This window comes from Epinephelus fuscoguttatus, linkage group LG2 (assembly GCF_011397635.1).
Source record: "Epinephelus fuscoguttatus linkage group LG2, E.fuscoguttatus.final_Chr_v1".
Classification (NCBI taxonomy): Eukaryota; Metazoa; Chordata; class Actinopteri; order Perciformes; family Serranidae; genus Epinephelus; species Epinephelus fuscoguttatus.
In genome coordinates this window covers 47,101,103-47,115,486 of record NC_064753.1, presented here as the reverse complement: position 1 = coordinate 47,115,486, position 14,384 = coordinate 47,101,103, and the positions used below count along the sequence as shown (strand labels likewise).

Genomic DNA, 14,384 nt, shown 5'->3' with positions numbered 1-14,384 from the left:
GTTTCCTCGAAACTGAGAATAACTGCTGCTGGAAACATTAGATTCAGAATCATTTAATGTAGGGGTGGGTGATATATCGAATATACTCAATGTATCGCGGCTTGTTCCATGTGGGATAAATAAAATAACTATATCCCAAACATTGATTAAAATGGTCACGTCCTTTTTTTGAACACTCGTGTCTGTGTTGTGGTTCTCTCCCTTTCACAGACACTCTCACAAAGAAAGACTTACAAACAAGATGCGTCACACACTTAATCCTCCACCCATCCACATCACTTTTCCCAAGCAACAGTGTGAGTAGGCTGAGCACGCTTCTCATCTGCAGGGCTCCAGACTGATAACATTACTATTTAGTCGCATTTTGTGACCACGCAGCTCCGTTGCAACTTGCAAATATTAATATACGGATTGGAGAGCTGTTAGTTCAATCAAGCTTACAGTGAATAAATCATGTTTAACGGCACTGCTGAAGCAGTTTAACCTAGTGATAGCAGTGGAAGCATGTGTCTTTGTACCTGTAAGGCTCCAGACTGCGACTTTTAGTAGCATTTTGCAACCACGAATATATGAAGAGAGCTGTTAGTTTGTTTCAATCTTACAGTGAATAGATCATCACATGGAACAGCACCACTTTAACAGTTTAACTTAATGAGATTAAGGATAGCGTGAGCAGAGGAAGCATGTGTCTTTGTACCTGTAAGGCTCCAGACCGCAACTTTTAGTAGCATTTTGCGACCATGGAGCACCAGTGGGATTTGCAAATTCAATTAATAGCCTATATGAAGTTGAGAGGCGTTTGTGTGTTTCTAGCTCACAGTGAATAAAAACTCACGGCGCAGTAGCTACTTTATGTAACTTTATTATAACTGTAGTTCATTTAATAATTTTGTAGTTTGGTGTGTAGGTGGCTTAGTGGTAGAGCAGGCGCCCCATGTATAAGGCTGTTGCCGCAGCGGCCCAGGTTTGAATCCAGCCTGTGGCCCTTTGCTGCATGTCATCCCCCTCTCTCTCTCCCCCTTTCACGCTTACCTGTCCTGTCTAATAAAGGCAAAATGGCCCAAAAAAATCTTTAAAAAAAAAAATAATAATAATTTTGTATTTTAGTCTCGACAGTAGTTCAGAGGAGATATCAAAATATCACGGTATATATTGTGTTTCGCAATATAACCTCTCCAGCTTCTTTGTTTCTACCTCCTTCCCTCTCATACTTGTCTTATGATAGTCTGTTTTTGTTTTTGTTGTAGAAATCAGCCAGTGTGTGAATGCTAAAAATGGCTGCACAATATGCAAAAAAAAAAGTCATATTGCGATTATTTCGACAGATATGAGTGCCAAATTTAGTGGAAATGGTAATTTGTCATCGTTTTCACTCAAAAAACAGACAAACATATAAATCATCATAAAAATGATGATGATGTGATTTTTTTTTTTTTTTTTTTGCTGGAGTCTGTGTCAAACAAGCATGTTTCCTTCCATCTTGTATATGATTTGTAGGGTGGGGCGTCTCTGCAGCACCACAGTCCTTCATTTATAATGGTATTTTGTCTCTTATTTTACCTTGTCAAAGAATTGGAGCCCCTGTAGTTTGGATATTGCACTTAGTGATATTGTGATATCAGTATTTTTTTAATTGTGCAGTTCTAATCACATGAAGGTGTAGATGTTTAAAAAAAAGTTTGCAAAGTCAAAACAATAAGCAAAAAACTCAAATGTCCTCTGGTCTCAGCTTCTCAGATGTGAAGATCTGCTGCTTAACTCAAAACAAGTAAATTCAGGATGCCATCTTTAGTGACTTCTTTCACATTGATAGACATAAAATAAATATTAAACATCTAGATTAATTTATAATTGCAGCCCTAGTACAATGACACTTTGGGGGGGATCCTGACCCCCAGTTTGGAGAGACTCTCAGCGAAATTGATCTGACACTGTGATGAATACTTTCTCAGTCTGTGACACCCTGTGGCAGCAAAGTATTTGTAAATACAAACAACAGCTTCTTCATGCCTGGATCTATAAAACAGATTGCACAGAACTGTGTATAGTTTTGTATAGTTAATGTAAGTACTGTTCATTTTTGCTCTATTTTTCACACACACATGCTGCTGCTGCTGCTGCTGCGCAGAGTTGCTGCAGCAGCATCTTTACAGACATAACGATACCCATGCTGTTACTGAAACATGGTGGGAAAAAAAGATTTTTACATTTTAAATTCAGTGTAGGCTGTACAGAAACAACTAAAGCATACCACACACACTCAGTGAATTTTCTACAGGGATGGTGTGAAGAGGGAGTTCCTGTGCAAGTTAGTGCAGGCTAACAATGAATGACACATTCCTACTTGGATGTATACAAATACACTCAGCCTCTTCCCGCCTTCTGTTGCTCCCCATTGCTGAAGAGCTGACTGTAAATCAAAGAGATAGACTCTGTCAGTCGAACCTCTTCATTATTTCACTGACACTTCTGATTTATGTTAGTTTGCATTCTTCCAAAATGACTACTTTTATTATCACAACTTCTGATTAGGTCTGATAACTGGGCAGCTGTGGCTCAGGAGGTAGAGCGGCCTTTAATCAGAAGGTTGGGGGCTGCTCCCAGGCACACTGTGGGCCCCTTACTGAGCATGGTTTAAACACCACAACCTACCTGAGTATTGTTGCTGACCGTGTCCATCCCTTTATGACCACAGTGTACCCATCTTCTGATGGCTACTTCCAGCAGGATAACGCACCATGTCACAAAGCTCGCATCATCTCAAACATGACAATGAGTTCACTGTACTCCAATGGCCTCCACAGTCACCAGATCTCAGTCCAATAGAGCACCTTTGGGATGTGCTGGAACGGGAGATTCTCATCATGGATGTGCAGCCGACAAATCTGCAGCAACTGTGTGATGTCATCATGTCAATATGGACCAAAATCTCTGAGGAATGTTTCCAGCACCTTGTTGAGTCTATGACACCAAGAATTAAGGCAGTTATTTTATGAAACTATGGCCTAACTCTTCACTCTGTTTGCAGATGATGGCCATCTGTTTGATGGCCTTTTTTTTTTTTAAAGATCCAGTGTATAAGATTTAGGGGGATTTAGTGGTGTCTATCAGTGAGGACTGCAGATTGCAACCATCTGAAACTTCTCCTGATTGAAATTCTTTCAGTGTTCATTGTTCAGGAGGTTTTTACCAGGAGCTGAAATGACTGCAGAGGTCTCTTCCTCTCCAAAACAAACAGATCAGGTGATTTTAACTGGTAAAAACACAGAATAAAGCTGTTTCACGAAAATAAAATAGGTGTTTTTCCAATACTTTCCTCACAAAGTGGCTGCTAACTACAGTGGCTGACATGAAAACACACATGGTCCTATCTGGAGCCAGTGTTTGGTTGCAGTAGAAACAAGGAGGTTCAACATGGCAGTCTCTGTAGAGGAGGACACGCTCCCTATGTAGATATAAACGGCTCATTCCAAGGTAATGAAAACACAGCAATTCTTATTTTCAGGTGATTATACACTACAGAAAACATACTTATGATATTGCATTGGATTTCTGCTAATATATGCCACTAATCCTCCACACTGGAGCTTTAAAATAAATCTCAGATTGGCTGTAGGGGTGCTTTCTAAACAAACAAACAAACAAACGAAAAAAGTCGCCTCTTATTTGAGGCTGGCTGCGGGTGTGCTCTGCCCTGTTAATGGAAGAACAAGAGCATTGTCAACATAATTTCACACATCATTAATTTGTTATTTATTTTTTGTATTTTGTTACGCAGAGTATATTCAGATGAGGCAATATTTGGTCTTGAAATTGAGAGTTTACATCTCTAACGCCTGTGTTAATATATGCCTCTGTCACACAGTATTCTTGTAACACAGCCATATGTGAAGGCTGTCTGTGTGTGTGTGTGTGTGTGTGTGTGTGTGTGTGTGTTGCACTAGTCTCCATAGATGTGATTAGTGTGGATACAGCATCCAAGGCCTGCTACTCGTTAAATATGTCAGCTCTATTCCAGGCCTCCAGGTGTCTCGCCTATCTGACTCTGAAATGAAAAATGCAGTGAATAGTAAGAGGATAGCTTTGTGTGTGTGTGTGTGTGTGTGTGAGAGAGAGAGAGAGAGAGAGAGAAAGATGCTCTTACTTTCTCTTTCAGCACAGCGCTCTCGTTGAATTAAATGAGTGGGCCGCTCATGGCCTTTGTCGAGTCCTTTGTGCGTGCCCACTCATGGGAGCCAACATGTATATGGATACTGTGCGGCCCTTCATTCAGAGCAGGGTTGTGACTGGAGAGCCAGATTGAGAGATGCTCTTTAAAAATTCATGATTCTTCCACAGTCTGCCTGTTTCCCTACCTGACGCTCTGTTCTCTCTGCCCTGTAGCTGCGAAACCATCACCTCATAAGCATCGTCTGTCATTGCTGATGACTGATACTGAGTTAAGGCTACGTTTCTAGTGTCTCTCCATCATTTCACAGACTGATTCAGGACATTGTCATGGTGGCGTGTCTCTGTCTGTGAAGTAAAAGTCCTGCATACCTTACTTGAGTTATCACCAGGGGAGAATCACATGACCAATTTGTCCTGGCCAGCACCAAGACTTGAACAGATATATTGTTAGCTATTGCACACTTGTCATAGAGGCACAAAATGATTTCACAGATGGATTCTTCAACCTTTCTCGCATCGTAAATCAGCCGTTATGACACTGTCTGTGGACTTCACTGACACTTATCAGCAAATAATAAATTAAATCACACTAATGTTCTTCCTTAAACTCCCTTTAAACTGCCTTTCACAGTTTTTCTTTGTGTCTCTTCAGTGCTTCGCCTCCGACCGTGCACATCCCCAAAACCTCTTTTTAAAGCTTTAGCATGGGGAGAACTGGAGTAAGAGTTTATCTTCCTTTTACATTTTCACAGCAGTTGGTTCCCATGACTCCTGCTCTCTCGTACCACTTTCACTAAAGCTTGGCATTTACACTTCAGAGGAAGAAGAAGACCTTGGCTGCAGCTTCATTTTGCACATCAAAAAATCAGACTTTTTCAAAATACCACAGCACAGGATTTGCACATGTTCCGCCTTTGTGGCTCTGCTGTGTAGGACTATCCACTTTTTCAGATTATTTTCTTTACTTTGTTACCCAGCTGTATTTCATGTTGGAATGTTATTATTTTAGATTTTTAAGTTGTGATGTTGTAGCTCTAATTTAAGAGTCCGATCAGCACTGACATACTGTGATGATGACATATGTCCTCCATTAAGTTATGAGAAATAAAGAATATGAAACAGCTTTTTAGGCCTTCAACCAGATGCAAAAAATGACCCCATAACTGGCATCTAGTTAGCAGAACAAAAAACACATTCCCCAACTAGAATATAGGCCTGTTAAATTAGACATCCACGAAATCAACATCTCTTCTTTTGGGAGATTTGTTTTCAACATTCAGTAAAATCATCAGTTATCCTCTGATGGAATTCTGCTTCTTTGTCAGTTTAGTAACTGATGTGCTTTAAGGGAACATTGCTTTTGAGGAAATAAAAGTTTCAACATGATTATTTGCTTTTTTGTGAGCTGTTGTATGAGAGTTGATGTTAAACCATTAGGTGTCACTTGAAAAGCAAAAGATGAAAGCAGCTAAAATGTTAGCATGTTTCCAGTTAGTGTTTCTAGTAGATGTCAAGTAATTTACTGTTAATCAGTTAACCGCTGAAAATATTTTTGACCAGGTAGGCATGTCGTTCTGTAGCTTAATTTTGATGCTTTTCGGTTTAGTAGTAATAGCACCACCACTGTGCTGTACCACAACAAAGCTTATGTGGTGTTCACGCTACAGCGGCTTGCTTGCCGCCACTGCTCTGTATTGCGCACTACCCGGGTCTTTGGTCTGGTTGGAGGTTGCAGTTGGCACAGTTCATGCTCTTTTTTTTGTTTCTCACTTTGTGGGACAATAAAGTTGATCTTGATCTTGATGTTGGCGATTACTGCTACTAACGCCATCCAGCATTGCGGTGGAAATGTTGTGTACACCCTCCAATTTCCCCCCAGGTCACCCTGATGAGTAAGCTGCTTCATTTTAAGCTGCAATCCACTTCAGCATCTACTACCCCTTTTCAGCAGTCATGGGCTGGCTTGGTTTGGTTTGGTTTGGTTTGGGCCATCAGCCCAGCATGGCAGGAATTTGCATTTCCATCACAACAGAGCTTCCGGCTTGAAGGTGTGTCTTTGACTCATGATGACTTGTCTTGGGTGATGACGTTTAAAAACAGTGGGCTCGTCGGGGCTTGGCTTCAGGCGGCAAAACATCACCGCTACCCACTTGTATTTTGTATATATTTTGTATATATACTTTTGTATATATTTCAGATTGTCTACTTTACTATTTTATTATTTATTTTATTTTATTGTCTACTTTAATATTTTATTTTATTTTATTTATTTCATTGTTTATTTTAGTACTTTATTTATATCTTCATCTTTATCTCTTGTTTCCATTCATGCTGTATTTCTATTTCTACTTTGCACGGAGCATTGGAACAAAAACAGTTTCCCCCCGGGGATTAATAAAGTATTCTGAATCTGAATCTGAATCTGAATTGAGGGCGGGTGGCCCAGCTTTTGGACCAACTCTGGAGAAGGTCAATCTCTGGCATAACTCGGCATGGCATGGTGCGTCTTAACGGATAATGGAAACACAAATCGGCACAACATGACTTTGCTCAGCGCGGCCAAAAATGACGGTGGAAAAGGCCCACATGTTATCACTGTTAGCTCTGTTAGCAGCATCAGCACAGCTAGTGGTGCTAACAAGGCTAACAGGGTTTTACAGCTCAAAATGAAGCTGCTTACTCACTGAGCGACCTGGGAGGAGACCGGACAGTGGTTACCATGTTTCTGCAGCAACACCGTCCCTCCAATGGGGCAGAGCTACCAGCGATAATCACCTGCCCGACGGCTGCGCAGTGCAGAGTGGCTAGCTAACCAGTGGAGACTGGAGGGCAGGCAGTGGGTGCCATGTTTCCACATGTCAGTGTGGCTGGCCGGCTGTCTATCAGCAAAGCCAACAGAAATTAAAATAAGACATTTAAATCACAAAAGGCCTCTTTCACCTCATGTCATTTTACATTTTTTAATTATTTTTTAACCAGTTAGTTACCGGTTAATGGGTGTTGGGTTGTCAAGAGCAAAATTAATTAAAACTGTCATCCCTAGTTTCTACAAAGCCAGAGAAGAGAAACACGCTGAAGTTTAACATGTCTCTCTAATGCTGGATATGAGGAGGGGGAAGCGGACTGCATGTTTCAACATGTTGTTTAAACAGTTTTTAGGCTGAGAGTGAAAGACAGAAATAGACAGAGAGCATTCTGGGGTTTAACGCTCTCTAAATAAATTTTGTCTCACCAAAGACCTCATTAACTTCAAGTTTGTGGAAGACTTCTTGTCTCAACTTGCATCTCAGTTTCTTAAAATAAAACATAATTTGATTTAAGGCAATAAGCTGTGTGTGTGTGTGTGTGTGTGTGTGTGTGTGTGTGTGTGTGTGTGTGTGTGTGTGTTCCTTGAGCTGATCTAAGAGGAAGTTTTTATAAAGGGAGTACTTTTTATTTCATTTCAAGTGTTTGATTTCTGGTTGGCCATCCGTGACACCGCTGCCTTGGACTTTATTGCGTTGAAAGGCAAATACATCAGTTTTTCATTTTTACTGCTGCGGTGAACTCTGTCAGTCCCTCCTCGTGCCCCCGCCCGCTCACTGTCTTTCCTTCTTTCCCATACTTTGACCCAGATTTGGGATTTTTCTAGAATAGGCTGCCGTGGTTTGGTTGTGTGTGTGTGTGTGTGTGTGTGTGTGTGTGTGTGTGTGGCTGCCAGCTACTGTCCTGGTTTTTGACTGGGAGATGAACTGGAGGATGAGATTTGGAACTGGAGGAGTTGGATTGGTCACAGTGGGGTTGTGGCTCCTCAGATGGATTTTGAAATGCAGCTTCTTGGGGACAGACATACAGAAAATCCACGGTAGCTTTTCCCCTGCATTTCAATGTCTATCTTTTTGTTCAGGAAAAAATAATTCATTTATATATGTTGCTGGTGATTTGTGGCTCTGACAGTTGATTTCCTCTTTGTTTATGCCTCCTTCAACAATATTGTTTTATAGCTTGGTATTACAGTTCCCATTTTACTTTGGGTGATGCAAACAGGAAGTATAATATTTCCTTGGAGTCAGTGTGTCTGTCCAAACACCACAGATGTTATGAGTTTATCAGAGCTCAACATAGACTGTGTAAAATAATGGATTTCGCCACCATGACGTCAGTCGTTGTTTTATGGACTCCCGTTTTGAAACCCTGAGTTTGGCATTTCAGCCAATGCCAAATTGTTTTAAGGAGCCACAAGTGACCATATTTGGATGAGAAGGTGGAGCTGTGAAGGAGCGAAGGGTGGATCTGACTCAAAGACTGTGGCTTCGCCCTTAAATATGCGTAAATCTAAACCTTTATCAAAATTCACCCCCTGTACAGTTGTCATGAATGTTGAATTAAGTTTTTTGCACCAGGCTCTAGACTTTCTTCTAAAATTTCTGCTGTAAAGTTGGGTATTTTAACATGGGGGTCTATGGGGCTTGACTCCCTTTTGGAGCCAGCCTCAAGTGGCCATTAGAGGAACTGCAGTGTTTGGCTCTTCCATGTTTCAGCTTCGAAAGTTGTCATCTGGAGCTTACTGGGACACACTTGGTTAATAAGGTCGTCCTGTGACTTGTTTAAATACATGACTTAATGGAGCTCAGATCTTTTTTGTTTACATTTAATATCTATAAGATATAACCATACAGTATTATAGTTACAACCAGCTGGAGCTAAGAGAAATAATACACTGTTAATACGATACGGCTTTGTTAGATACATGATTCTGTTCGGTTAATTACGGCATTCTACAGTCTGTTATTTCTGAATAGCAGACCGCTGCTATGAATAAAAGTTGATTGCCATGGGTACAGTTGTGATCAGACACTTAGCTCAAGCAATAATAGCATTTTTAATTTAATGAAATTTTTTTAATCAATATTTTGCATCAAATTATTGGTATCTTTTACTGTAAATTATACCTTACTTAATAAAGCACTTTGACTTTTCTGTCTGATACATTTCTTAGGAAATAAATATATTTCTCAGAATTACTGATAAAATGATATGTTTATGATATTTGGGACGGGAATCACCATAGGCCCCACAATAGCTTTTGTTACCATACAATATTGTTACAAGTTTAAATGTTTTGTATTGTGATAATATATATTGCGATCTATTTCCTTTTTTTCTGTTGCAAATTGTCTCCATGGGAAAACATTATCAGCTTTTCATCTTATAAATTTGTTAGTCTGTTCAGCAAAATGTTATCAAAAGTTGCATTTTTATTTGCAAATTAATCATATTCATTTCAATAATTACATAGATATCAATTGCTATGAAAAATATTGCTATACTATGCTGTATTGATTTTTCACCCAACTCTATTTAATATTTATGTTGACGGTGTTAGATTTGCAAAACTATTCTTAAAGAATGATGAAAGAAGAATGAATTGCCAGTAGGAAGTGATAACCAGTTTTTTTACCCGTGAACCATCTCTGAACCTGTCGGCTATTTGTCTGACAACGATACGCCTCTGGGGGCAACGGCCAATATTTTGGGTGAACCAGTGTAGCCAGCAGATATCCGGACCAACACTTCCTTTTCTGTGCGCCGGTCATTTCGGCTATAAACAGATATCTGTATATTTGAATGCAGATAAATAAGAATATAAAGCTAAATTGGGCGGCACGGTGGTGTGGTGGTTAGCACTCTCGCCTCACAGCAAGAGGGTTGCCGGTTCGATCCCGGGCGTGGGAGCCCTTCTGTGCGGAGTTTGCATGTTCTCCCCGTGTCAGTGTGGGTTCTCTCCGGGCACTCCGGCTTCCTCCCACAGTCCAAAGACATGCAGATTGGGGACTAGGTTAATTGGTGACTCTAAATTGTCCGTAGGTGTGAATGTGAGCGTGAATGGTTGTTTGTCTCTATGTGTCAGCCCTGCGATAGTCTGGCGACCTGTCCAGGGTGTACCCTGCCTCTCGCCCGATGTAGCTGGGATAGGCTCCAGCCCCCCCGCGACCCTCAAGAGGATGAAGCGGTTAGAAGATGAATGAATGAATGAATAAAGCTAAATTGAGGCCAGACAATAGCTGATGGGTTCCAAGACTGCATTTCAGCCAGTCGTTTTCCGGCTTAAACATGATTGGTCAATACTACTCAGACTACAGATAAAACCCAGAAGGCTTCTGATACCGAAATCTTGCATATGCAGATATCTGTTTATAGAGATTAACCTTTGAACGGTAACAGTCTGTTCATGCTGAATCCATTATGCCTTCAGCTTCAGCTTCGTCATGTCTGCTGACATGGTCGTTCCTAAAACCATCATCATTACTGTCAACAGCTGGGCTGATGCACTACAGAGGACTGTGGTGATTATGGGATACACTCAGCTCTGAAGGAGAAGCATGCATCAGGTGAAGGTTACTGTGCTTTGACATATTTCAGATGTAAGATACACCTGTCTGTTGTCCAGTGGTGCCTGAACATGCACTGGGACAGAGCTAACATATGTCATAGAGATGTTTTGGTGGTTTTACCCTCCACTAACCCCCCAGCTGCCGAACCTGCTTCATTTCCTCTCCCTTTCTTCTGGTTCCCTGCGAGTTGTTCCCACAGTTCCAGATCTCCTCCGGAACTTCCTCTGACTCCTCTGGAGGGGAGCGAGGAGGAGGCGGCAGCGGAGGGGAGGGGAACAGGAAGGAGTAGAGCTTTTCTTGGCCCAGGGGGCTTGAGGCCAACTTCACCACAGCCAGAAATGGTATTTGTCTGCGGGATTTCTCAACCCAAACCTGGCACTGACAGTGGAGATAAGATCAAAGTTCACCCACAGATCCCTCAGGGGGAATTTAGCCGTTACACCACAAATGTGTTTTATTAGGATTCACCAAAGAATCATATAAACAGAAACTTTATATCTGCAAATGATCATGGGAACTCTAGAGAGTATTAAAATATGTGAATGGAAAGTGTTAAATTATGAATCTGGACATTGTTCTGGTGTAATAAGGTAAAAGAGAAGATCATTTTTGAATTGCTTCTGTTTGTGCATAAATGTTTTGCACAAGAAAGGCTAAATGTACGAGGAATTGACGGGACCAGTTTCCAGGTTGATGTGATCCATTCACTGTATTCAAGCATTGCCTTCTTCCACCTACAGCAGACACAGAGCAACATTATCATTCATGTGGAGTCGTGTGTCCACCTGTTGAATTTAAGTCCAATATTCAGTCTGCTTTAACTCAGTTTTGGATTCCTGAGGGAAGTATGTGGCTTGATATTGCTGCTCTGCTCTGCTGCTCTGTGGAAATGAGGTTGATGAGAGCAGTGAGATTAAAAAAACAAACCGTATGTGGACCATAAAAACTAAAACAATGAGCTTAAAAATTCTACAATGCTTCTTAAAGCTGAGGGGAACTGCAGAATTTGTTATCTGTGGGGTTATAACAACAATAAGAGTGTGCCATATCATCTCGTCCACCATAATACCGGTATGATTTTTATATAATATGAAAAATTGGTATTGTGATACTTGTGGTATCTCGACTTCTTGTCATATTGACGTCATATGCTTACCTGCGGCAATGACAAGCATGGCTGAAAACAAAATTATTACAGACTCCGTGTGCAAGAGACATAACGTAGAAAAAAAACAAATATACTGTAGCAAGAAGAAATGCCAAACAAGTGAATCTGTGTTCGGCTTTCACCTTCACTTTCACCAGCGAGCGTGTTTGCAAACAGGAACCAACAATGTTGCCATCCCATGAGTGAGAATAATAATATTTATCTGTGAGCAGTTTCATCTGGTATGTTTCATCTGTTAGTTCAAACAGTCATAAGATCTGTAGGTGGAGGGAGAGCGGTGTGCAGAATACCACAGGATTTAGACAATAGTGACGGAGGATCAAGGAGAAGATTCTTTCAAGTGATGTTGCACAAAATAAACTTGTGGTGGAGTTAGAGAATGACAGATGAGCGGTGACAGTGTCCTGCTGAGAGAGGCGGAGATGAGAGTGTGAGCAGAGAGGATCAGGTGTACAGGAAGTGTGTCACATGTTTCATTTCTCATCAGAATAATTACAGTTGCTGGTCCAGTGAGAGTCCTTGGACATCTGTCAGATACAGTGTGTGTGTGTGTGTGTGTGTGTGTGTGGAGAGTTATCTGTCTGTCTTCTCATGGCCATTTGGTTTTTGTTTTACATGGAGCTGCTTCTCATTAAGCAGTAGAAGGATTTTCAGTCTCAGTCATGTGCACCAGCTGTCCGGCCTCTCTTTGGGTTTATTAGGTTCAGAAAGCAGACGAGGGCTTTTCCTCCCTGAAGGCAGCGCAGTGTGTCTGTCAGTGATTTCCCTGTACTGTTTCTGTGTTCTAAAGTTAGATTCTTAACTTTTTCTGATCAACCTTGAATTGTTTTATCCTTAAATGAGGCACATTTTCAAGGCACATGAGGACAACAGATGCGTGTGTGTGTGTGTGTTACGTTTTATTTTCTACTGAGATAAAGTTAAATTGCTCCCTGTTGTTCCTGTCTGCAGGCTGATCAGTGACTGAAGAGGATGATGCTCTCTTGAACCTCAGCGCTAACACCCGCCCGCCCCCTTCATCCTCCTCACTGTCCTCGTCCACAACACTGCCTCCACCATGAACCACACCCCCAGCCCTCACCTGTCCGAGGGTGGCAAGTCGGCCGGAGGCAGCCTGCTGTGCAGCCTGGGTCTGGTGTCAGACAGGGGGATCCGCTCCCCGGACAGCCTCACCCACACCCCCAGCCCCACTGGAGGGACCCCCAGCTCCAGCCCCCCGCTGCTGCTGTCGCCCGGGCTGGGAGGCTTTGGGCTGGGATCCCTGGGGGCCATGGGCGAGGGAGCCGGGGCCGACTGGGAGAGCAGGGAGGAGCTGAGGCTCAGGGAGCTGGAAGAGGCTCGAGCCAGAGCAGCCCAGATGGAGAAGACCATGAGGTGGTGGTCTGACTGCACCGCCAACTGGAGAGAGAAGTGGAGCAAGGTGGGGTTTTGGTTATTGGAGCCAGGAGAGAAAATATGTACTGAAAGTAGGGCTGGGTGATGTGGGGAAAATCAAATATTACCACATTTCTTCAATGTTAATATGGTTACAATATTTTACGGTGGACAACTGGTGCTTTCACAAAATATTTACACAATGAGATTTTGATAAATAATCATCAGTCATGAGGATTTAATGATTTAAGTGATGATTTAAGCCTTTAAAGGGAAATTTCGGTTTATTTCAACCCGTCTCCTATCGTCCTAAATTTGGTTCAAGTGACTAGTGACATACAGATAATAGTTAGCATGTTAGCCGTTAGCCTAGATACAGCCGTAGCGTCAGACCTGTTAAAACGAAAGTGAACAGGCAACCTTCAAGTGCAAAGTTAGTCCACTAAACAAGCTGTTTCTCCACAAAGACCGCCTCATATCGTTAGGATAAATGTCAGAGAACATATAGAAAAGACATGTAAACGTGTTGTCTTACCTTACCAGTGTGCTGCCATGTTTGTTTACCATTTAGCTCTGCTTTCCAAAGCGCGGCCGAAATATCGCGAGAACAAGCAGCGATCTCATAGCGTACCTGAACAAGCACCAACAGCTGGAAGGCAGAACCGGACGGAGAGAGAGAGGAGCAACAGGTAACGTTAGAGGACGAGAGAGGAGGAATGGCTGCTGCAAGGCTGCGTAGCTCTGGAGATTGGTGGTGTACCTGTGAATGCTGTGCCCCAGTGCCCACAGAAGAGGAATGCCTCTGTTGCAAGGAATGGGACCGGTTGCAGCCTTATTTTCAAGGTCTGGATGTGACCGAGGACGAGACACCTCCACCTGGAGTAGTATCCAGCTGGGCTTTATCTAGAGCTGGCGAGATGTATTTCGGCTGCGCTTTGGAAAGCAGAGCTAAATGGTAAACAAACATGGCAGCACACCGGTAAGGTAAGACAACACGTTTACATGTCATTTTCTATATGTTCTCTGACATTTATCCTAACGATATGAGGCGGTCTTTGTGGAAAAAAAGCTTGTTTAGTGGACTAACTTTGCACTTGAAGGTTGCCCGTTCACTTACGTTTCAACAGGTCTGACGCTACGGCTGTATCTAGGCTAACGGCTAACATGCTAACTATTATCTGTATGTCACTAGTCACTTGAACCAAATTTAGGACGATAGGAGACAGGTTGAAATAAACTGAAATTTCCCTTTAAAAGCTCCTGTTTGAGTAACGTTTGATAATAAACTAGGGTTTCCA

The 14,384-nt window shown here is 42.0% G+C and overlaps 1 protein-coding gene across 2 annotated transcripts in view; it reads left to right on the top strand.

The window, feature by feature from the left end:
• Positions 1-14,384, top strand: part of ccdc102a (coiled-coil domain containing 102A) — a 102,256-nt gene that overhangs the window by 40,331 nt on the left and 47,541 nt on the right. For both annotated transcript variants that reach the window (XM_049561725.1, XM_049561729.1), the window contains exon 2: positions 12,664-13,132. In XM_049561725.1, coding sequence (XP_049417682.1) covers positions 12,770-13,132 — 363 coding nt within the window. In that variant the 5' untranslated portion in view covers positions 12,664-12,769. The remainder of the gene's footprint in view (positions 1-12,663; positions 13,133-14,384) is intronic.